The sequence below is a fragment of the Rhinolophus sinicus genome, chromosome 15 (assembly GCF_057876585.1).
Source record: "Rhinolophus sinicus isolate RSI-liver-muscle chromosome 15, RSI-T2T, whole genome shotgun sequence".
In the NCBI taxonomy this organism is placed as follows: Eukaryota; Metazoa; Chordata; class Mammalia; order Chiroptera; family Rhinolophidae; genus Rhinolophus; species Rhinolophus sinicus.
This window is the reverse complement of record NC_142515.1, coordinates 104530692-104556510: the sequence shown is the minus strand read 5'-3', so window position 1 is coordinate 104556510 and position 25819 is coordinate 104530692. Positions and strand designations below refer to the sequence as shown.

At 34.7% G+C, this 25819-nt stretch overlaps 1 protein-coding gene across 12 annotated transcripts in view; it reads left to right on the top strand.

Moving 5' to 3' along the window:
- Nucleotides 1-25819, top strand: part of HMBOX1 (homeobox containing 1) — a 167364-nt gene that overhangs the window by 115452 nt on the left and 26093 nt on the right. For all 12 annotated transcript variants that reach the window (XR_012498141.2, XR_012498140.2, XR_002137473.3 and 9 more), the window contains exon 6: nucleotides 5180-5333. Coding sequence is in view for 9 of the 12 variants with exons in the window: in XM_019733209.3 (XP_019588768.1) it covers nucleotides 5180-5333 (154 nt within the window). In the remaining 3 variants the exon portion in view is untranslated. The remainder of the gene's footprint in view (nucleotides 1-5179; nucleotides 5334-25819) is intronic.

Sequence of the window (25819 nt, the reverse complement as noted above, 5' to 3'; positions counted from 1 at the left end):
ATATATATACATATAGATATAGTGTAGTTCTCTGATAAACAGACCCATCATCAGAATTTCCCAGCATAACCCAAAGCCTGCCAAGGCATATGAATAAAAGAGGCTGATGGAAACTGATCAAGTACGTTTTATCTTGTTTCTCATGAAAATATTTACAAGAAAATGCCTAGTTTTTAGAAAGAAGTCAGTACTAAATGCAGCATAGTTGACATCAAAAGCCCCTTTATTTAATCAAATTAAGCTGAACAGTCTTTTCTCTTGTCTAATTTAAACATTACTATAACAGACAGGGTGTGCTGCGTTCCTCTTGGCTCATGGCACCGATTCCACATATTTCTAAACTAAACAATTAAATAAAGTTTGCCAGGAGGCTTATGCAGCAAGCACATGAAGTGGATTTGGAGAGCAGAAGTGATGCCTCCTACATCCTTCACTGTTGTCTGTCAGACCCTCGGGGAAATCACGTGTGTGACATGGGTGGGAGAAGATGAGAAATTATTTTTGGAAAAGCTAGATTTGTGAACAGAGAAGTAATGACGTGATTATAGACATTCTTTTATTAGCTGATTGGCAAAGGCTCACCCAGAAGTAACCCTGATAAGCAAGAAAATTATCATATATACACAGAGAACATTTATCAAAATTTTAAACTGTCAGCAAATTAAGAAGAGGTCTTTGTTTTTTGTTTTTTTCCCTTCCGTTGGGTTTAGATTTGCTAGATAAATGGGCAAAAATTTGTCTTAACGGGAGCACATGTATCATGTGGGAAAGAAATTCTGTAAAGAAAATAGGTAACACACCTCCTGTAAGGAAAAAAAAAAAGTGGGTTGTTTAGCAAACTGAGAACTCCTATATTTTACTTCAGAGGGGTTTAAAGTTTTATATACTTTGTTTCTGCATTCTGGTGTCATATTTTTCTGTCAAAGTCAATAGTTTTGAACCCATTCTTGGGTTAGTCATTGTTCTCTACCCATTTCAACCAAAGCAAGATGAGCCAAGCTTTCTAGAACAAATCTGTTTATCGGAGTGTTTCCAGAGTGCTTCTTGTACTATTTTTAAATACTGCTACATTGAAAAAGAAAAGGAAGCAAGAAAAAACACTCGGAATTAATGTGATAATTTTTCATATGAAGTATACTGAAAGGTTGAATTTATTCAGTTTCCACCTTCTGTGCATAAATTGCCTTTATGTCTTTTAACGTAGTTAACCCAATACTTTTTTCTCTTTTCTTTTTTCCCTCCTTCCTTCTCTCCCTCTTTCTTTTCCTGCCTGACCAATTTTATTTCATCTAAATTTTATTTTTATAGAAAATCTGGACAACACAGAATATTATAAAGAAGCATAGTTATATTATCAATAAATCTGATACCAAGAAAGAACCATTATTATCTGTTGGCTTATTTCCTTCAACGTTATAATTAAGGTTCTTTGTATTCTTTGTTTTATTTATACCCATTTATCACCCTACCTTACTAAGAAAGCATGCCGTAATTATAGATGTGGCCTCCTAGTTGAAATTCACTCACCTATTCCCCATTCTCCACTCACTGAAGCCCTAAAACTCTATTTTCGGAGGCAGGCATTAGATGAGAGGACGTACTGCCTTACCCATTCTGTTTCTGCCTGTCCTGGTCAGCTGGTAGCAGCTTGGCTGTTTTGGACCTTCCATCATGACTGTAAAACAAAATTTATATAGTCTAATTAGATAGATTCCAGAGCCCTTGTTGTGCTGTAATTCCTGCTTGCATTCAGAAAAGGACCAAAACAAAGCCCTCCAGCCCCCAAGTTCTGTGTTATGCCTAAAATTTGTTGACCTTGAATTAGGCCCAGACCTAATTGCCAAGTTATGTTGGCAGAATGAAACCCTCTTTTTTGAACTGTCTAAAGTAGGGTTTCAGTTTAGAGTTGCATAGTACACGTATGTAGGCCAGGAATTTTCAGCAGCAAATTCTTCCTGTAAAGGGCCAGATAATAGCAGGCTATATGGTCTCTGTCACAGCTGCTCAACTGCCACTGTAGTGTAAAAAAGAGGCAATATGTAAATGAATGAGTGTGGCGGTGTTCCAACAAAACTTTATTTAAACTGTGGCAACAGGCCATCATTCGCCACACGTTAAGCCATGAATCTCTAAAGCAGTATATGATGACATACTTGTCCCTTTGAGGAAAAAGTTAAATATTTACATCACACATAATAGGAAATTATATATCTATTAAGGGTTTATACAGAAATGAAAACTAAAAATATTCTGAATGATACAAAACGCATTGACCATAAAGGAACAGATTGACAGATTTGACTACAAAGAAATTAAGATGACAAATCATACCATAAATAAAGATAAAAGTGAAATGACAAACTGGAAAAAAAATATTTGTGAGCTGTATGACTAGCAATTCAGGTATGGTTTCTACATACCAATAAGATGAATAACTCAAGAAAAAATGGACAAAAAAATATAGATTCACAAAAAAAGATATATAATGGTCAGTAAACAGGAAAAGATGATCATTCTTGCTAACAGTGAAATCTCTATTAAAGGGAAATTTTTTGCTTGCTAAATTTACAAATGTGAATAATTAGTAATACAATACTCAGTGTGTTGGGTAACATGGAGAAATAAACAACTGGAGATGGTCGTGATGTCTTATATTAGTTCTATATTGTTTTGCAACAAATTACCCCACAACTTAGCAGCTGACAACAAACATTTACTATCTCACAGTTTCTGTCAGTCAGGAATCCAGGAGTGGCTTAGTTAAGTGGCTCTGGCTCAGTGTTCTGAGCTGTAATAGAGCTGTCAGCCAGGGCTGCAGTCCCTGGGTCTGGCCAGGGTACTTCCAAGGCCACTCCCGTGAGTGTTGACAAGCCCCCGGTTCCTTACTACCTGTTGGCCAGAGACATCAGGTCCTCTCTGCATGAGCCTCGCCACTGGCTCCTGTGTGTCCTTGCAACATGGCAGCTAGTTTTTTCCTGAACAAGCCATCCAAGCGACAGACTCCACAGTGTATTCTATAATCTAACACTGGAAGTGACATATGATTACTTCTACCGTATGTTATTGGTCACACAGACTAATCCTTGTACAGTGTGGGAAGGGACTGCACAACAGGGTGAATACCAGAAGGCGGGGGCCCTTAGGAACCACCTTGGAGACTGTAATTGGGACTGTATGCCTACGGCCTTATTTCTCTCTGTCAGCTGGGTTCTGCAGTTCTCCACATGCTGTCTCCTGCAGCTAGAATGTCCAAAATGGCTTTTGTCCCCTCAAATGTCTGGCATCTGTTGGGTTTGGCAGGAGCACCTGGCGGCTGGCTGGACATCTTTTACCCACATGGCTAGCAAAATGAATCTGAGATTTTAGAGCTGAGCAATTTGAAGAGGGATGTCATTTACTCAGATGGCAAAGACTGCAGAACAGGTGTGGAGAGAAAATCAGGATTGGTGAAAATATTTGGCATCTGTATAAGAGAATGCATGTTCTGCCACAAGAAAAGATGAAATAGTACCATTTGGGACAACATGGATGGATCTTGAGATTATAATGCTAAGCGAAATAAGTCAGACAGAAAAAGTAGAGAACCATATGATTTCACTGATACGTGGTATATAAAACTGAAAACAGCAAAACAACAAAAACAAACAAACAAACAAAAAAGACAAATGAAGAAACAAAAATTGATAGACACAGACAATAGTTTAGTGGTTACGAGAAGGTAAAGTGGGAGGGAGGTGGTAGATGAGGGTAAAGGGTATCAAATATATGGTGATGGAAAGATAACTGACTCTGGGTGGTGAATACACAATGTAATATATAGATGATGTATTACAGAATTGTACACCTGAAACCTATGTAATTTTACTACCAATTGTCACCCCAATAAACTTTAATTTAAAAGAGAGAGAGAGAGAGAGAGAGAGAGAGAGAGAGAGAGAGAGAGAGAGAACGCATATCATCAGGTAGCCATTAAGGGGATCTACAAATAGATTTATATATAGTGAAGTAGAAATACTACCCATGGTATTAATTGTAAAGCACAATAAATAATGATTTCTGTTACGAAGAGAAAGAAATATATGTTTGTTAATATGTGCATTATTATTATTCCACAAAATTCTAACAAGTTCTAACCTGTCTTTCTAAGGCTATCTTAAGAGTTTGGGTTTTATTCCATAGGCAGTGGAAACTTTTTAAAGGTTTTTGATCAGTGGAGTGATATCATAATTATGCTTTGGGAAGATGAATTTAACTGTAAAGAATGAAAGAACAATGGGAGAGCCAGAGACTGAACTCTATGAAAGCATGCCAAGTTATATTTAAATTCTTTGAAATAAGTCTATGGAAGTCATAGACAATGCTGCTTTCTTTGTTTTATTCATACCTTCTAGCCTAGAATAAGGCATGTAAAAAGGGTTTGATAAGTGGTGAATGCATGAATACATGTGTCATCAACAGTTCAGGTTGTTAGAGAAGAGACTAGTCTGAATTAGTAAAATATCTCAATTATAAATATTTTTTCATTTGTTTTATTATGTTCAAGAGGTAACAAAATAATATAGCATTAACAGGTAATAAGCCTGTGGAAATCTGATTTAGTTAGTAGACTAAAAGCATATAAAATACTATCTTTTCTTTGATGCTACATGCGACTTTTTAAAAAACTGTTTACAACAATTAGGGTTATTTTAAATTCACCTCCTACTTGCGTACATACTTCAAGATCTCCATTTTCTCAATAACAGTAAGTCCTTTGATAATGAAAGTTGCTGAACATGGAGTATATTCAAAAAGATCAAAACTGTCAAATAGGAATTTCAAGAGAGATTTTTCAGAGAAAGATACTCTAAGTTGTCACTGAGCAAAAGATCATACTTCTCTATTTCTCGAAAGAGCTAGATGTTGGGCCTTGTTTTGAAAAATGACACAAAGATGAAAGACAAATGACGAACTAAAAAGAAATGACATTTTAAAATAATTGGTGACATTTTAAGGAAGAGTTTTTGTCTCTTCAGATTTTTATTTTGGTCAAATAATTTTCTTTAATATAAATATTAAATGTGTTGGACCTATAAATTTCCATGTAGGGGCAAAAGTTTATTGTTGGTTTCATGATGTATTGTCATATAGACTTTAATAAATTACAATATATTTGCTAAAAATGCTCTGTTTATTCCAGGGGCTACACTAAGCATGAGACCGGCCCCCATTCCAATAGAGGACCCAGAATGGAGACAAACGCCTCCCCCAGTCTCTGCCACATCTGGAACCTTCCGACTACGACGAGGGAGTCGATTTACCTGGAGAAAGGAGTGCCTGGCTGTCATGGAAAGGTACATTTCTGCTTTTCCTATGACCATTCTCCAAAATTTAGGAAAAAGAGAAACTTGGATAAAATTTGGACAGTTTTCATTTCAAACAAGTAATTAGGGACCTAGGTTCTAGCTCTAAAAGTATTTTGGAATATTATAAATGGTGTATTATTGAAATAAAAGTTAATATCTATCAATATACTTTAATAATGTCCTTAGGAATTTAAGAAACTACAGAATATTTTTTTTTTTTTTAGTTTAGATCTTTGTATTATATTTTTGGAAAAACTCTTTGAGGTCTTATTTACAACAAAAGTATTGAATAATTGTATAGAAGGCCACTGAGATTTTATTAAATTTTTTAAATCTTTCAATTACAGTAGATATACAATACTATATTAGTTTCAGGTACACAACATGATTATACATTTCTATAACTTACAAAGTGATCACCCCAATAAGTCTACTGCCCATCTGACAACATACACAGTTATTACAATATTATTGACTATATTCCCTATGCTGTGCTTTACATCCCTGTGACTGTTTTTATAACTGGCAATTTATACTTCTTAATCCCTTCACCTTTTTCACCCATCTTGCCAAACCCCTGTGTCGTCTGGCAACCATCAATTTGTTCTCTGAATTTGTTTCTATTTTGTTTGTTCACTTTGTTTTTTAGATTCCACATATAAGTGAAATCATATGACATTTCTCTGTCTGACTTATTTCTCTGACTTATTTCACTTAGCATAGTACCCTCTAGGTCCATCCATGTTGTTGCAAATAACAAGATTTCATTCTTTTTTATGGTTAAGTAATATTCCTTTGTATATGTATACTATATCTTCTTTATACATTCATCTATTGATAGACACTTAGGTTGCTTTTATGTATTGGCTATTGTAAATAATGCTGCAATGAACATAGGGGTGCATGTATCTTTTCAAATTGGTGTTAATGGATTTCTTCATATAAATACCAAAGATATTTATGGATTTCATCAGATAAATACAAAAGTAGAATTGCTGGGTCATATGGTAGTTCTATTTTTAATTTTTTGAGGAACCTTCATATTATTTTCCATAGTGGCTGCTCCCATTTACATTCCCACCGATAGTGCACAAGAGTTCCCTTTTCTCCTTGTCCTCACCATTACTTGTTTGTTGATTTATTGATGATAGCAAATCTGACAGGTGTGAGGTGATATCTCATTGTGGTTTTAATTTGCATTTCCCCGATGATCAGTAATGTTGAGCATCTTTTCATGTCTTTTGGCCATCTGTGTGTCCTCTTTGGAGAAATATCTATTCAGGGCCTCTGCCTTTTTTTTAATCAGATTGCTTTTTTGTTGTTAAATTGTATGAGCTCCTTATCTATTTTGGATATTAACCCCTTATCAGATGTTTCTTTGGCGAATATCTTCTCCTGTTCAGGACGGTGTCTTTTCATTCGCTATGCAAAAACTCTTTAGTTTGATGTAGTCACATTTGTTTGTTTTTTCTTTTGTTTATTCTTTCTTTTGTTTCCCTTGCCTGAGGAGACATCCAAAAAAATATTACTAAAAGCAATGTCAGAAAGTTTACTACCTATGTTTTCTTCTAGGAGTTTTATGGTTTGAGGTCTTACATTTAAGTCGTTAATCCATTTTGAGTTTATTCTTGTGCAAAGTGTAAAAAAGTGATCCAGCTTCATTCTTTTACATGAATCTGTCCAGTTTTCCCAACATTTATTGAAGAGACTGTCTTAACCCTATTTTATAGTCTTGCCTCCTGTGTCATAGGGTAATTGACCATATAGGTGTGGATTTATTTCTGGATTCTCTATTCTGTTCCATTGATCTATGTGTCTGTTTTTATGCCAGTACTATGTTGTTTTGATACTATAGCCTTGTAGTCGAGTTTGATATCAGATATCTTCTTTCTCAAGATGGCTTTGGCTGTTCGGGGTCTTTTGTGGTTCCATATGTATTTTAAGATTATTTGTTCTAGTTCTGTGAAAAATGCCATTGGTATTTTGATAGGGATTGAATTGAATCTGTAGATTGCTTTGGGTAGCATGGACATTTTAATGATATTAAGTCTTCCTATCCATGAGGACGGCATACCCTTCCATTTATTTTTTTTCTTCTTCAGTTTCTTCAGTGTTTTGTTTTGCGAGTACAGGTCTTTTACCTCCTTGGCTAAATTTATTCCTAGGTATTTTACTCTTTTTGATGTAATTGTAAATGGGATTGTTTTCTTAATTTCTCTTTCTGTTAGTTTGTTTTTGGTATACAAAAGTGATTTCTGAATATTAATTTTTATCCTGCTACTTGACTGAGTTAATTTATCAATTCTAATAGTTTTTGGTGGAATCTTTAGGGTTCTCTATATAAAGTATCATGTGATCTGCAAATAATGACAGCTTTACTTCTTTCTTTCCAATTTGGAGGCCTTTATTTATTTTTCTGTCTGACTGCTGTGCCTAGAACTGCCAATACTATGTCGAGTGAAAGTGGGCATCCTTGTCTTATTCCTGATCTTAAAGAAAACAGTTTCAGCTTTTCACTGCTGAATATGATGTTAGTGTAGGCTTTTCATAAATGGCCTTTATTCTGTTGAGGTATGTCCTCTCTATCCCCACTTGCTGAGAGTATTTATCATAAATGGATGTTGGATTTTGTGTGATGCTTTTCCTGCATTTGCTGATATGCTCATATGATTTTTACCCCTCATTTTATTTATGTGGTGTATCACATTAATTGATTTATGGATATTGAACCAACCTTGCATCCAGGAATAAATCCCACTTGATCATGGTGTATGAGCTTTTTAATGTGTTGCTGAATTCAGTTTGCTAATATTTTGTTGAAAATTTTTGCATCTATGTTCATCAGGGTTATTGGCTTATAATTTTTTTTTTTTTTTTTTTTTTTTTTTTTTTTTGGTAGTATCTTTGTCTGGTTTTTGTACCAGAGTAATGCTGGGGAGGCCACTGAGATTCTTCGATAAGGCCTAAATGAGCTTAGTCCCGAAGATTAGAAATAATTGTTTTTGATTTTGATTTGGTAGTTAATCCTCTGATTCTAGGCACCAGAACCTGACCCATAGTAGATGCTCAGTACTTTTTAAACTTGAATTTGACCTTGGCTTCAGTTCTCCCATATGAAATGGTATAAATTAAATATGATTATGAAATGTTCAATGTATAGAATTCTCCTTTTAGTTTCCTATCTATAAATATTGTTTACAGAATTTTATTTTGATGGCAAGTTTTATCTGCGATAAGATAGTAATTTTCTGCTAGAAAATTATTTACTTTATAAAATTAAATGTATCCAAAAAGAATAAAATGAGCAGAGGTAAAAACAATTGAATTTTCATATTGAGATTTCTCAATAATTTTAATAATAGAAAAGAATGCAATTGAATGTTTAAAACTAGGTTTAATTTCTAAGCTGATATAGAATACATATTTACATTGAGATAGCTTCACATGTTTGTTGGTTGTTTTTGGTTTTTTTCCCCCTCAATTATCTAATCTGATCAGTTGAATGGCACACTGGAAAGAATATTTGACTCAAGAGTCAGAAGACCTAAAATCTGGTTTTGGCTTTGCTATTAACTCAGCTGTGTAACTTTGTTCAGGTTACAAACTCTGAGCTGTAGCTTTCTCATCTACAAAATGAAGTTTTTCAATAGCCAATAATGAATTATATGTCATCTGAGACTTTGGCATGTCCCTTCCTATCTATTTCCTGATTATTTCCCAGCTCATTAACATCACTGCCTGAAAGAGAGGGAGATTTGAAATGCTGACGTTCAGGCCATGATTTTGTTCTTGTGCTCAAGTTGAAATTAAAAGGTTTGCTTAAGGAAAAGTTTGGATCTAGTAGCCTGTGTGAGACTGTAGATTATCACTGATGTTATCATCTGTTCCTTTTCTCACTCTCTTTATTATAGATAAGAGTAGAAACCATTTATTGAATAAAGTGAATCTTTACATGCTCGAGTAGTCAGTGTAAGAATGAAACTTTATTGTCCTAGAGACCTGACATTTACAATCTGCTTTATTTTTCTCATGTAGAAATTTTGATTCTTTTAAATATTTTTCACAGAATTTACCATGTAACAAACGTGAATTTAAATAATATCTAACTGATTTGCAAAGTTGTACGTTTTCCTCTGTATAACAAAACAAGCTTTGGTTTTAGTTTCTAGTTGGTTTAACTTCTGCTTGTGCTATTGACTCATTTAATTTTTTCGTGAAGATATATTCATCACATAATGTCAGTGTGAGGAAGGACTTATTTATAATTTGGTAACATTAATAACAATAGGTGATATTCCTAAGCCATTTTCAGAATTGAACGTTGAAGGCTTTGTGATTCTTTTGGTTGTTTTTTTTCTGAGGCAACAAGAGCTAGCTACAGAATCATAGTGATTAAATTTCAGTTAAGAAGTTACTGAGCACTTACCCTGTGTAGGGCTCCCATTTAATCTTAATCTTCACATGTTATCCTTAATTGTAATCAATAAGTGTCTTTAATCCAGGAATTGGTTGTCCTTGGTTTAGTGTTATTGTACCTGGCACAACCAGTAAGAAAGTATATGGTTTATTCCAATAGTTGCAAAAATGCAAAGAGCCTATCAGAATATTTAACAGCAATAGGAGAAAAGGTCACAGTATGATTTTAACTGTGAAAATGGAACTTTTTCCTTTTTAACATAAAATATAAATCCCCTAGTCTCAGAGCAATGCATGATACTTTTTTGTAGATTGATGGGTGAATAAGTACATACACACAGACTGTAAAGCCAGCAAAGTGGTAGCCTTACTCAAATGTATTAGTATAAGTCAAAAAATTATTCTGTGCTTCACACTGTGCACCAATTTCAAATGAATCAAAAAATTGAATCTGTATGAATAATAGAAAATATGAAGGATTCCTCCATATCCTGGAAATGGAGAAATTTTTCTTAATTATGACTAAAAAAATCTAAAAGCAATAAAGGAAATGGCTGATAAATTTGATTACATAAATTAGAAGAAAAACTTTCGGTGAGGGAACTATGAGCAAAGTTAAAAAAAAAAGGGGGGGGGAAATATTTGCCATTTTTTATTTACCCTGGTATATAAAGAACTTTTAAAAGAGAGAGATCAAAACTTTATAGAAAAATGGACTAAAGCTACCAGGAGAAAGATAAATGCAAATGGTACTTAAATATATGAAAAAACATTCAATTTAACTCAGAGTAAGAGAAATTAAAATTACGCTGAGATATCATTCTTGTCCTATCACATCGGCAAAAATCCAAAAAGTTCCACAACATTTTCTATTCATTGGACTGTATAGAAATTGGCACTCTCATACATTGCTTGTGGTAGTGCAAAATGGAAAAATTTTGTGAAGAGGAATTTGATAATATAAGGGAAAATTATCCATAGATTTGCCCCTTGACTCAGCAGTCCCACGTCTAGAGAATTATCCCAAAGACACTGGCAAAAATATGAAAAGGTAACAGTCCCGTTTGTAATAATATAAAAATAACGAATACAACCTATGTATCTGTTGATAGTGGACTGGGTGAATACACTATAGTACATCCATATGTTGGATGTCTAGGCTCACGTAATGGAGTTTATACAGCTGAAAGGAGTGAATTTTTTTTTTCACAGAATGAAAATAATACTGTGACTTTCTGTACTATTGCTATTAAATATTTTGAGAGGCTTTTTTGCATTTTTGCAACTTTAGTGATTGCCAGGGTATGATGTTTCTAAAAAAAAAAAAGAGCACCGTCAATTGCATACAGTAAGTTATCATTTATGTATTTATACATTTGCTTATAATGTGTTTTTAAATGAAGGAATAAACTATAAAATAAATAAAATGGTTACCAATGGGGGGAAAAACAGATTGGAGGGAACAAGCATAGCAGCTAGGCTTCTGAATATACCTTATTTTGACTGTAATCGTGTGAATATTTTACATAACTATAAAACAAAATTAAATTGAAATGGGGGAGGGAGAGGTGATACCTGAAAAATAACTGCAATGAAAAAAACAAGCCTGTGTATAAGTTGGTGACTTAAACTCTCAGGAACTATATCAAATAACTTTGCAACACAGTATTTTGACTATGCTTTCCTGGTGGGATACAGCTTATGAATAAAAAGGACTACAAAAAAAAAGAATCTTATGCTGTTCTTACTAATTTTGATAATATTGTTACTCAGGTAGTTTTAGTTGCAGAGATACTGATATATGTAAAACAAGTAATTATATTAATGTGAGTAGGAACCAAGGTTTTCAATGTAAAAGAGATACAAACAAAATCAAAAGAATTAAGTAAAACTATAATCTTGTGTATGTACATACACAAAGGTAGACATTTATCTCAAATTTATTCTTTCAGTAACAGCCTTACTGAGATACAATTCACCTATTTAAAGTGTGTAATACAGTGCTTTTTGGTATATTTACAGTTATGCAACCATCACAATTTTAGAACATTCTCTTCACCCCCCCAAAAAAAATCCTTGTGTCCATTAGCAGTCACTCCTTTTTTCCTCCAATGCTGTGTAACCATCAGTCCACTTTCTCTATATATATTAATAGATTTGCCTATTCTGGACATTTCATATGAGTGGAATTGTACAATCTGTGGCCTTTTGTGACTCACTTTCATTTAGCATCATGTTTTCAAGGTCCATCCCTGTTGTAGCATATCTCAGTATTTCATTCCTTTTTACTGCCAAATAATATTCCATTATATGGATATTCCATATTTTATTTATTCATTCATCAGTTGATGGAATTTGGGGTTGTTTCCAGTTTTTAGCTATTATGAATAATGGGTCATATAGTAACTCTGTGTTCAACCATTTGAGGAACTGCCAGGCTATTTTCCAAAGTAGATGCACCATTTTACATCCCACCCAGCACGATGGTTCCAGTTTCTCACCAGCATTTGTTATTGTCTGTCTGATTGGTTGTAGCTGTCCTAGTGTATGTGAAGTAGAATCTCATTGATTTTGTAGGATCTCATTTGATTTGCATTTCGCTGACTAATAATGTTGAGTATCTTTTCATATGTTTATTGGCTATTTGTGTGTCTTTGGAGAAATGTCTATTTAGATCCTTTGACAATTTTTAAAATTGGATTATTTGTCTTTTTATATTGTCTTTTTAGATTTCTTTATGTATTCTAGGTACAAGTCCCTTATCAGATATATGGTTTACAAATATTTTCTCCCCTTCTATGGATGGTCTTTTCTCATTCTTGATGATGACCTTGAGAACATACAAGTTTTTAATTTTGATGAAGTCCAGTTTATTTTTTTGTCTATTGTTTGTGCCTTTATTGTCTTATCCAAGAAGGCTTTGCCTACATCAAAGTCACCAAAGTTTATCCCTATGTTTTTCCTAAGAGTTTTAGACTTTTAACTCTTACATTTAGGTCTTTGATTCATTTTGAGTTAATTTTTGTATATGATGTAAAGTAGGGATCCAACATCATTATTTTGCATGTGAATATCCAGTTGTTATAGCAGTGTTAAAAAAACTATTCTTTTCCCATTGATTAGTCTTGGCAACCTTGTCAAAGATCAATTGACTATAAATGTGAGGGTGTATTTCTGGACTCTCAATTCTATTCCATTGATCTGTATGTATATCCATATGGCATACCACACTGTCATGATTATTGTAACATTGTAGTACATTTTGAAATATGAAAGCATGACTTCTCTACTTTCTGCTTTTTTAAAGATTGTTTTAGCTATTCTAGGTCCCTGGCATTTCCATATGAATTTTAGGATCATCTTATCAATTTCTGCTACAAAGACTCCTATAATTTTGATGGGAAATGCTGTAGTCTTGAATTTGAATTTTAAATAATGATATAAATTCGTTATATTTTCTCTTGAAAAAAAAGGGGGAGGACTTTTCCACTCTGCCTACTCAAAAAGCCTGTAGACAATTATTGACCTAGTAGGAATCAAAATGCCTTGGGCCTGTTGTGTTTATAAGCGCCATTAGCCCTCCTTGAAGAAAATGTCTGATTCCAGGCCTGGGGCAGGAAATATACATGATGAAACTGGACATCTTGTTAAAGCAACGCCATTCCAGATAAGTGAGTGATATCAAAAGGACTCAGGAGCTAACTTGAAGAATCTCTCACTGTCCAAAGAAGGTGGCTATTCAAATATTAGTAGTTATACCAATTGTAATAGATTGAAGTACATCAAATTTATTAAGAATTCATGTATATTTATACAGCGGAGTATTACTTGGCTATAAAGAAGAATGAAATCTTATCATTAGCAACGATATAGATGGACCTAGAGAACATTATGCTAAGTGAAATAAGTCAGTTGGAGAAAGACAAATACCATGTGATCTCACTTATATGTGGAATCTAAAGAACTGAACAAATGAGCAAAGTAACCAGAAATAATCTCAGAGATATAGAGAAAAACTGATGGTTGCTAGAAGGGAGGGGGATGGCAATGAGGGAGAAGGTGAGGGGATTAGACAGCATAAATTGGTAACTACAATATTGCCATGGAGTATGAAAGACAGTTGGGGAATATAATCAATAATGTTGTAAAGATTTTGTAGGGTGTCAGATGGGCACATGTCTTATTAAAGAGACCACTTATGGACGAAGTAGATGCCTGACCACTGCATTGTATACCTAAAACTGAAGCTGAATAATATTGTATGTTAACTGTAATTTAATATACATATAGTCACAGGATGTGTAGTACAGCATAGGGAATAGAGTCAATGGAATTGTAATAGATACCGTGTTTCCCCAAAAATAAGACCTAGCCGGACAATCAGCTCTAATGCATCTTTTGGAGCAAAAATTAATATAAGACCGGATCTTATAGTAAAATAAGACTGGGTCTTATATTAATTTTTGCTCCAAAAGATGCATTAGAGCTGTTTGTCTGGCTAGGTCTTATTTTTGGAGAAACATGGTATATATACAATATCAGAGGGGCAATAGATTGGGGAGGGGGGTTACCACTTTGTGAGGGGTGAAATGTCTAGCTATTGCATTGTTTTGTACACCTGAAACTAATAAAAAATGTTTTTAATAAAAGAATTCATGTATAATAATACTATAAAAATTATTAGTCACACCTGGAGAGTGTTAGAGAACCAATTAAATATTTGAAAATGGTAAAAGGAAAGAACTGAGCATTTAATCTGCCTTTCATATGTGAACCTTATCTCCAATTAATCAAAAAAAATTTCTCTGATGAAGGATACCAGTGAATAAATGAAAAAAGAATCATGTAATTAAAATATTATCATTTTGCAAACTCCTAATGAAATAATACGTCTGGCAATGATCATTAATAGCTGCTAACATCTCAAAAAGTCAGATAACGAGGCATTATGTACCTCTTGGAGTATGTACACAACACCCCCAGTAGAGTACACTTTCTAACAAAATTGAGACTGAATCAAATCAAGCCTTTAGATCCAGCTCCAAGTTTATAAGAAATACGGAACAAAGTTCTGTTAAACAGTGCCCCGGGGATTCAAGTCAACAGAATCACTAATGTAAGAGACCCTAAGAATAATGACTTAGTTTCTTCAAGGTATTTAAAAAAAAAATCTGTTAGCCAGTTGAGGAAATTTGAGCACTGACTGGATAAATGATGATTCTTGTTTCAGTTATGATAATGGTTGCTTATATGTAAATGGTGCTATATTTATTAACAGTAAGAGTTCTTTGTCTTTTAGAAATATATACTGAAATGTATAATAATATAAAATGATACAATATCTAGGATTTACTTAAAAAAAACTCAAAGCAGAAAGGCAGGAGCAAAGGTGTGGATAAAACAAGAGAAGAATCAGTAAGTTGATGATTTCTGTAGCTTGGTGATATTTACCTGGGGGTTCATGGTGCAGTTCTGTCTTTTTGCATATATATTGTACAAGTATAAAGTAAAAACCAAACATTAAGTCCACTGCAATAGTTTAGAAAATTTTCTGTGACCATGACAGAAACAGATAAATATTTCACTAATTCACATATCAAAATTATTATGCTTCTGCGTCCTTTTCCATATCTATCCCTGTTTTTCAAAGTACAAGATTTAATAATTCATCATTTGTAATGATTGGTACTTTTTCTCTAATTAGCATTCATTCATTCATTCACCTGTTCATCAAGCATGTATTTTCACACACTGCATTTGGTAGACATGTCTCTTGAGTGGCTTCATTTGTAATAGTTACTTACACACACACAAACTTTTTTCATACTGTTTATTGAAGAGACCAAGGATTTGTCCTATTGAGTTTCCTACACTTTATATTTGGCCAATTACATCCTTATAATGTCTCTTAACGTGATGCCATGTTGTCTGTAGAGTGGTGGTTAAATCTAGAGTCTTGATTAGATTCTGGTTCAATTGTTTGGTATATAACTGGTGCTTTGTTCTTCCTCTTACATCATGTAAGGAGGCACGTAATGTCTGGTTGTTCCATTTTTAGTAATTGTAAGATTAGTCAATGGATTCAGTGCTGTCATTCTGATCCACTTATTAGAAAGTTCCCCATCTATCAAATAGTTTTAGGGTAGTGAGTCTGAACGTTTGCTGCATATTAGGAACACCTGGGAACTTTTTAAAATACCAATGAGAATTTATTCCTGACCAACTGAATCATAAATTTCTGGGTGTGAGACCTAGGCAGAGATATATTTGAAAAGTTCCCAAGTGATTCTAAAGGACAGCCAGGATTGAGAACCACCGTTTTGTCATCCATTGATGATTTTTTTCCCCAGTCACTTTTTTTATGAGGGGTTGCAAAATGGTTGTATTCCAATTTTTTCATTTCTTTTGCATTAATCAGCTGAATTCCTCTATAAAAAAGAAATTTCTCTCAACTCTTTAGTTACCCTGAAATATATTAGCTCACGAACTTGGAGGGGGTGGATGGCACTAGCGTATAAGCAGTTATAGAACTGAGGAATAAATGTTATTATGAAGGTGGGGTAATAAGTTTATGGGATAAATGGAGATAAATGTAAAATAAATGTAAGTTGTACTATCTGCCCTATCTTAAGGCAGTAATAGCTTACATTTGAGTAGGATCTTACAGTTTGTGTACAATTAATGGTCTTATTGATAATTGTTCCATATGATAATTGATCTTATTTAATCTTCGCAATTCTCTGTAGATATTTTATCATTTAAAGTTTATTTTTAAGAGCCTTAGAAAAAGGAAGTAATTAGCCTATGTGTAAATGGATTGGAGGAGGGATAGAGGGAGGCCAGCTAGGAGGCTGTTAGAGTAATCTATGCATGAGTGATGAGGGCCCAGACTATAATGTCAAAGCAAAGGGAAAGAAAATTAATAGGAGGTAATAGATACCAGGAAAACATTAAAGATAAAAAAAACCTAACCTAGTTACATATTGAACATAAAGATGACGGAACAGGAAGTATAAAGGAGACCTTAGCAAAGAGCATTCATCTGGGACATAGTATCTGTATGTCCCATTAGGAAGTAGTTCGACTTTGGGCAAATCATTCAACATGTCTTAACCCCAATTGCCATATTTATAAAAAGACTAGTTAAGATACAGTCAAAAGTGGATGAGCTTTGAAGTCATACAGACTTACTAGTTAGTCCCAGCTTCACTTTATGTTAATCTTTAGGAATTTTGATTTTCTATAAAATGGAGATGGTTATTATGAGAAGAGTTACGAGAGTTATGTGAAATAATATGTGTCAAGCACATAGTAGATAGAATGCCTTCATCACAACCAGTGTGTTCTTTTGCCATCTAAGTCTCTTCCACCTAGAGCTTTGACCATGATGTTACCTCAAGATTTCTGTGTTAGGAGATTTCAGTGGCACTAGAAATGGAGATTTAGGAGTCATCAATATACGAGATATAGCTAAAGTCATGAGTATAAATGAAACATGGTGAAATCCAGCTCTTCTGTTTCTGCATTTTTGTCTTATAGTCTTTCCACATTTTTGCAGCTAAATATGGCTGGAGGAAAACTTAAAACCCTGCTGACTGATCTCATTTTAAATTCATGACCATGAACCTCAAGTGGGTCGTTAATTCTGCCAGTCATACTCTACCTTCCTGGTTCATTCTTTTCGACTCTCCTAACCAATTATTTCACACTTTGTTCTTTCTGCATACTCCCCATCCTCATTCTCCTGGTGACCTTGCTTCCTATTTAAATGAGGAAAGTGAAGCACTCAGAGAAGAATTCCACAAACTACCCACCTGCTAGCACGTAACACACATACTCTGTTCCTGCCTCTTACCATCCCCAAAGCACTTCACTACTGTTCCTTAGCATATATCGTAGTGCCTGACTTACAGTAAATGCTCATTATGTATGTATGTATGTATGTATGTATGTATGTATGTATGTATGTATTCATTCCCCTCTTTTATGTCCTTTTCCACTTCTCTGACCTCATTGCATTGTCTATACCACATATTTGACTTTTAAAATATCAGTTCCAGAAACATTTATTGTCACAAAGGACAGTATCATGTGATTCCATTTATATGTAATATCCAGAATAGGCAAATCCATAGAGACAGAAAGTAGATATGTGGTTGCCTAGGGCTGGAGGATAGAGGTATTTTGGGTTGGGGTGAAGGCTAAGGAGTGCCGGGTGTTTTTTTCTGGTGATAAAAATTTCCCAAATTGATCGTGGTGATGCTCACAGAACTCTGTGAATATACCCAAAGCTACGGAATTACACACTTTACATGGGTGAATTTTTTGGTATGTGAATTATGCCTCAATAAAGCTGTTTTTAAAAAAAGAAACATTTAATGCACTAGTAGGAGCTTCACATATATTTATTTTCCACATTTGATCCTCACTACAGTCCTGGTTTCTCCTTTTTCTAATGAGGCAATCAAGGCTTTAAGATGTTGAATAAATTCCTATGGCCACAAACCTAATAAGTGGCCTGGCCACATGTGGACCTTTAGACAATGTTAGCCATAGGTTTGGATTCTGCTTATTTACTAAGAGGAGTGTTCTTTTTATTTGGATGTACGTTGTTTTTAATATATGGACGTGGCCTTTGTTAACTCTGAAGTCTGATGCCACTAGATTACATGTGGTGCTACGTTCCATTTGTTTTAGAGCATGTGGAGATTGTAACAGGAAAGATAAAACAAGAATGGCAAAATGATTCATAATTGTTGATGCTGGATAATAGGTACATGGGGGTTCGTGGGTTTATTATGTTGCGAAGGTTTGAAATTTTCCATAATTAAAAAGATTTTTGTTGTTACTGTTTAAAGAGGACCTGACCAGATTTTAATGGATAAAATAGATTTAGATAATTGCCTAATACTTATTCATTCAGTCGTTTATTTATAGAGCATCTGCTGTGTGCCAGCACTGAGCTAGGCTTACCTCAAGTAGTTTACATATTCACAGGAGGAAAACAATCATCTACATCATATGTCTGAAATATCTGCATGTGCAAATAATGTGACTCAAAGGTGATTTTTATTCAGCAAATCTAACTGTCCCTTCGTTCATTCATACCACAGAGTACTTACTAAGTATGAGGCAAAGTGCTGGGGGTGGCGAGAGCAGATTCATGTTGAGTAAAGGAGCGAAGGGATGATGAACCCAGTAGGCCTGAAAGGTCTGTAGAGTGTGTGGTCAGAAGTTTTGGAGACTTTCTGGCCTTAGGAGCAAGGCTTCTACTGTGCTCTTTCCTCTTTCACCTTTCAGTGATTTGGGCTCGATCCTCTTGTAGATTTGGAAACTGGTGTGTCTCTGGAGCATTAGGATACATGACTGGGACGCAGAAGAGTGAGACTTGGCTATTGCTCCTTTCTGGTCTCAAGGTAGAAGGATGAAAGAAACCTTCAAATTTCCTTCTATAGGTTTTCAGTCCAATTAAGCAAGATAGAAAGAGAAGCAACAGCTTGGAAAGCCCTTAACTAGATATAGGAATAAATGTAAGAGTACCTAGCTGTGACAGGCAGAAGCAGTAGCCTATGACGGGTGTGAGTACCACGTATAGGTTATGTACTGCTGTTATTGCAGCTGAATGATGAGTCTGCATCTGGGTGTGTTCAGGAAAATGAAGGCAAAATGAATGTGTGTGTGTGTGATTTAAACTATTGCATGTGTTTGTTTTTGTTTTATGTAATAGTACACTTGTAATATGTTTTTTGTTCCTCTTCTTTTTATGTTTATCTTTAGTGAGCAATATAAAACAAAATCACTACCAAAGCCCTGAACCCTCTGATATTATAAGGAAAACATTTTTTTGTTGTTGTTTTAACCTTTGTCAATCTACAAAACAACTTTAAAAATTTCCCCAAATACTATCTCCTGTTTCCTCCCCGTACAGTCAAAAGAATCATATTAAATTTTTTTAATTTGAGAGTATCTCTTCCCCCAAAATTTAAGCATCAAGAAATAGTTTCTTAGGATAAAAGGGCCTCTTTGTGAAGAAAAGTAACTATCACAACCACAATATTAATTTGAGCAAACTCAAATTAAATCATAGCTCTAAATTTGGAATGGCTGCTGTTAACCTGACTGTTACACAGTCTGAATGTATAATCTGAATGAGAGACATGAATCTAGTGCACAAATGCATTTTATGTAAGTGTGTTATATACATCCTGGGAGAATCAGCATAGAAGAGACAAATCAGTTTGTAAAGTGTGTTTCTAGAATGTTGCTTGAGGCTTCTGTAATTTAATTCTCTTGGTATTTTCTGCATTTTGGAATTCTTCCCAGGACAGTTTATTAGTACTTGGATTTGGGTTTCAGTCTCTTTCCTTTCTCCTTTTTACTTTTACTTTTTTCAGTGAATACTTGGACTATGAAGGTTAAGAAGACCAATAGTTCCAGAAACTAAATTCTATATTTAACTACAGACTGGGTGTGGCTCAGACAAATGCAGTGCAAGCTTGCTAGTGTTTTGCCAGTCATCAAAACCTTGACCTGCAGGGAATGTTTCTTTTCCTAGTCTTCTGACTCGGAAATACGCTGAATTCTGATGATATGATGATATACGGTATACACTTTTGTAGGTGCAAATAAAAGAAAGACAAAAGAGTCACATAGGTTCAAACTTGAAGTGGCTCTGGGAGATCTGTTTCTTTTGTGTTCTTTTATAGTAACCTCTGAATGATTTAACCTGCCCGATTTCCTTGGCGCTGCTACCTGTAATTCTTTTATTACCTTTAATCACCACTGTGCAATTTAAAAACTTCTTTACACAAGAAATCTTCTCTACTTCTGCTCCCATTTCATGAAGCCATGTTTTCTTTTAATGCTTTTTCCTTTTTGTTTTGCTTCATTAGTTTGAGACTTTCTTAATTAACATTAAAAGATGGAGAAATAACTGCTTTTTGTTCTAGTAAGATTTTACCCTCTATAAAAATAAAAAATATCTCTTGAAGAGAATCCTGTTACGTTGTAAAATGGAAAAATAATTACCTTTTTCTTCCTTAGCAGTATCCTTCTGTATTGTTTTGTGTAGTGTCCCAATATTATTTGGTACCGTTCATACTATACAGAACGCCATAGAGTAAGAGACCCTGCTCATTTCAGTAAGATTAACTTAGCTGGAAAAAAATATTAGAGTAGAAATGCTTATGAGTACTTTTTTTATATTGCTCTTCTGAGAGATTGAGACCTATCCAGATGTTTCTTGGAATGGCAACTTGTATCATGTGAACAATAAAAGGACTCATTTGTCTTCCTTGTACAAAAATATATAAATTGTATCTGTTGACCACTGATTTCCATTTAAACAGCATTTAAGCTAAGAAACTCCCTTTGATTTTATTTACCTGTATTTGGTCACCATTTCTGCAGAAACTAAGAGACCCTAAATATCATCTACTTCAGTTTGTTTTTTAGACCTAGAGGTTAATTAACCTGGCTAAACGCACAAAAGTAATAAGATTAAGTTGCTTATTTTGAATCCATAGCCATGTTAACCATAGAATATGATTTTCTAAAAAGCGTATCCGTTGAACTTCTCAACCCTTTGTCTTTATCTTCTTCAATTTTTACTGGTAAATTTTTATTGAGTGTCTGCTCTATTGTAAACTATATGCTAAGAATTGGGATGCAAAGACGAATAAGACAAGTTCTTATTACATTTAACTGAATTTCTTCTCGCCTATGTTTCTTCATTTATCTCTTATTTTTCTCAGGCCCTCTTAATCTTTCTTTTTCCCTCCTGAACTTTTTTCTGCATCTCCCTCTTCCTGACTTTGTGTTAATTTGCCAGAAAAACTAATATCTATTTCTTTCTTTTTCTCTCCCACACTTTTTCTTTTAAGCAGACCTTCTCCCCTCCCATCTCTGTTCTCTGAGTTGCTTTCTAGTGGATTGTAAACAAGTATATTCTTTAGTATTTCTTATAAATAAAATATTATGCTTCTGTTTCATTTCAAAAGCAAATTGGTTAAATAGAAATATTTCTAAGAATTAGTAAATGTTACATAATTTCCAAGGGTCCTCAAGTTTTTAAAATTGTATTGGCTATGATTCTAAAGAATCAGTCATAGTTCTTGTTTGTAGTTTGTAGTCACTCAGTGGTTTTTGATAGGAGAGTATTTCCCACCCCTGAATGGAATCTTTGGAAGATAATTGGTGCTTGGCATAAATATGAATAGACTAACTTCAAAGAACAAAATCACCTCCATGATAATTAACTTCTGATGACAGAGTGGCCTATGTAAATTCGAAGAAAAGTGTGGATGAAAATAGTGTTAAGCAATAGAAGAAAAATTGCATTATTACAATAAGTGTAAAAAGCCATAAACGTACAAAGATAGAGATTGGGAGAGGTAATAAAAATTTTAAATAGTTTGCCCTAAATTTTGAATAGTTTGTACAATTTAATGTTACTTTCTGTGTTTTTGTTTGTTTCTGATAATATAATTGTCAAGAACATAGGTTTTTGAGTTAGAAAGACTGGGGTTTCATTCCTGACTGTCTTACTCACGAGCTATATATATATATATATATATATATATATATATATATATATATATATATATATCCTTCAGCAAATTACTTGCTATGAAAGAAGTGCTGAGATTTAAAACTAAAGGACTGTGCATGCAAGATACTAAGCATGGTATATAACACACATAGTAGGTGTTTGATAAATACATTCCTCCTACTACTAAATAGTCAACACAAAAATATTAAATAACTTTCAAAAAGAATGCTGATTTCTTCAAACGGAATTTTCTGAAGAGTTATTTTCTGTATTCCTATGCCTTAGCCAATAAAGTCTACTTGGCATTGTTTTTAACTCAGAAGAAAGTTATTCATCATCTATTCTTATGTGCCAAACACTGTAATACCCAGTGCTGAAGTATGTTTAAAGATAAGGTTTTACCTTAATAGATCTCAGTCTGACGGAGGAGTCAGGTTCAAAGACACAGGAGACATAGGTACCAAGTGCAGTAGGACATCGAGGAGTGTGGTGTGAGGAAGGCAGCGCAGGTTCTGTAGAGCAGTGTGATCTGGGTGGGTTGGGTCGAGGAAGAAGAGCATTCTTGGCAGTGGAAGCAAAGGCACAGAGGCATGAAAAATTAGGTACTGGAGTGTATGGTCAGGCAGGCAGGAAATGAGTCTGGGGAAGCAGGTTGCATCCAGACTGTGGAAAACCCTTGTGTTGGCACATTGGCCACATTTGTCTTTCTCACAGCATTCGTATTTACATCCAGGCCGAAGTATGCTTGTTCTAATCATTGGGGAAAAAAAATCTTTTAATCCATTTTCTGAGTTGTTTGTGTCACTTTCCTCCTACATGTAGAGCATTGATAATCACTCTTTTATGATAGAGACTCACATTATTTTGGGGGTGTCTCATATTTGTGAAACATCCTGGGAATTAAAAAATTGGAACTTTTTTTTTTTTTTTTAAAGATTTTATTGGGGATGGGGAACAGGACTTTATTGGGGAACAGTGTGTGCTTCCAGGACTTTTTTCCAAGTCAAGTTGTCCTTTCAATCTTAGTTGTGGAGGGCGCAGCTCAGCTCCAGGTCCAATTGCCCGTTGCTAGTTGCAGGGGGCGCAGCCCATCATCCCTTGCGGTTGTCGAACCGGCAACCTTGTGGTTGAGAGCCCACTGGCCCATGTGGGAATCGAACCGGCAGCCTTCGGAGTTAGGAGCATGGAGCTCTAACTGCCTGAGCCACCGGGCCGGACCAATTGGAACTATTTGGAAAAATATTTTCTGCCTTCCTTTTTGAAGACAGGAGCTTAAATAATATTCTCTTTTCCATGTGCTCAGGGAAATATGTTGAAATTCCAGCTTTTTTTTTTTTTTTAAATCTTTGATCCATTGTTTTCCCTGCTGACTTGTAAAGGTGGATTATTATAAAATTATAAAATTCAATTTTCCTGCTGACTTCTGTCATAGCAGTACATTGTTAGGAAGAAAAATTAAGCCATATCTTCAGAATGGATTATTTGATCATCTGCTAAGTAAGGTTACCTGGTACTTCAGTGGTATAGTTTATGGCTTCTGCGGCTGTGGTTTGGTTATAGACTCAGGGGGCCCACAGGCTAGCACAGTGCTATGCATAAAGTCTGACACCAGTAAGTGTTGCTTGAACTCGATTAAATTGAATGTTTAAGAAGACTGTACTACTTTAACAAAATTAGGAAGTGCTGTCACCCTGTCTCCCCTACCAGACATATTAGACTCAGGGTAGGGAGGAAGTAGAGTGATGCAGTATTTTCTGTTTTTGTTGATGTTGTAAGGTCTTCAATTCGATGATAAATAATAATTTGGTGATTTAAAGTGATCCAGTAAAAATGATTTAGAAACAGCAGAAAAATGCCTCCATGTTGTTTTTCCTTAGCCTGATCATTGTACCATCCCACACACCCCCACCCCCACCCAGAATATCCACTTTGAGGGAGTAGAGTTGAGTTCTCTAAAAGCTGATGTTTGTCCTGGTCAGTAATGAATGAGGACCTAAAATATATGCCCTCCACCCTCCCATAGGCTGTCTTGCCATCATTGCAACCCCTGGCAAGCTGGTCTTCCTTTCTCTGTCTTCTGATGTCATTGTTTTAGGGTAGAAGATGCTGCTAGAATGCACTATAAATTTTGGAATTAATGGATGCTGGAAGTTGAATTTTAAAAAGAGTTTATTCTCTTGCATACTCCTTATGGAATGACTCGGGTAGAACATAATGAACTCCTCCTCCTGTATCTCTGCAAATAGAAGGAAGTTCTTCACATTTATATAAGCCAGCAGGAGCCTGGACATGACCTCATTTCAATCCATTAGACCATTTGAGGAAAAAAAACAACAAAACTTTCCCACTTATTGACAGGTAAAGTTATCCCAATCCATTTCTCATAGCCAGTAAGAAGATGAACTGTCCTTAAATGCATTTTTAAGTTGGCAAATTATACTTCCTGGTTCCTTTTTGGTCAAACAGAAATAGCTGAAAGAGAAATTATCACAATGTTTTTGAGGCAGATGCAAAATTCTCCCCATCCTCCTACAGAAGATCTGCGAGCAGTTTCACTTTATACAAACAGACCCCTCGTTTCTATAGTCCCTGAACCACTTAAACAGGACAAAAGACCCCATGTTCCCCATACTGTTTTGTGACCAGAATTTACACAGAAATGAAGTGCAGTTTGGTAAATATTGGTGTTGTATGCAATGAGTCACCAATAAAGATATGATACATCCCAGTAGCAGAATTATAAGCATCATATTATAAGACTGATGGAGATCAACTTACAGACTTAACTGGAAAAGCTTCACAGTAAACTACTGAGCTTTTTAAAGCTCAACAAATATTTATTGAGCTTCTACTTTGTACCACTCATTGTGATAGACACTGGGGGATACAGTAATTAACAAGACAGATGTGGTCCTGACCCTTAAAATAATGCATTAGGAAACTATTATTGACAGACTAAATACTGACAGTGTGTACCAAGGTTTGCATATATGTTTGATGTTTGAAGACCTCTAATTAGTAGAATATGAACTGGTAGGTAAATATCCCATTTCTGATATAGTTGACTTTTGGTTGAGGAAGCCCGAATGGACTATGTAATTTCAGTGATAGAAAGTATCTAAAGTCTTTATTCTTTGAAAACCTGTGTACCATAGAAACCCCAATCATAATAGTGCCTAATCCAAATATTCTATTTTATTGGTTCCACCTTTGACATGTTATCCAGTAAAAGGCCAGACTAACCTATAGTTCTAACCATTTTGAGACTATCCTATAATTACCATCTTTTGGGGAATAGAAACCTTAGTTTGTCATCAAAATCCTGTCCTTGAAACATGACTGTACCTCAGATTTGCTCTGTAGTATCACTGTGAAGAAATTTACTTAATTCTTATACAATTGGTAAGATAATCTTTCAGCTTAGACAATATAATAAAGTGTTGTTTTTTTCGTTGAGTGTTATCAGAATTAATTTATGGCTTTTTAAAAGGCAATTAAAGAGGCATTT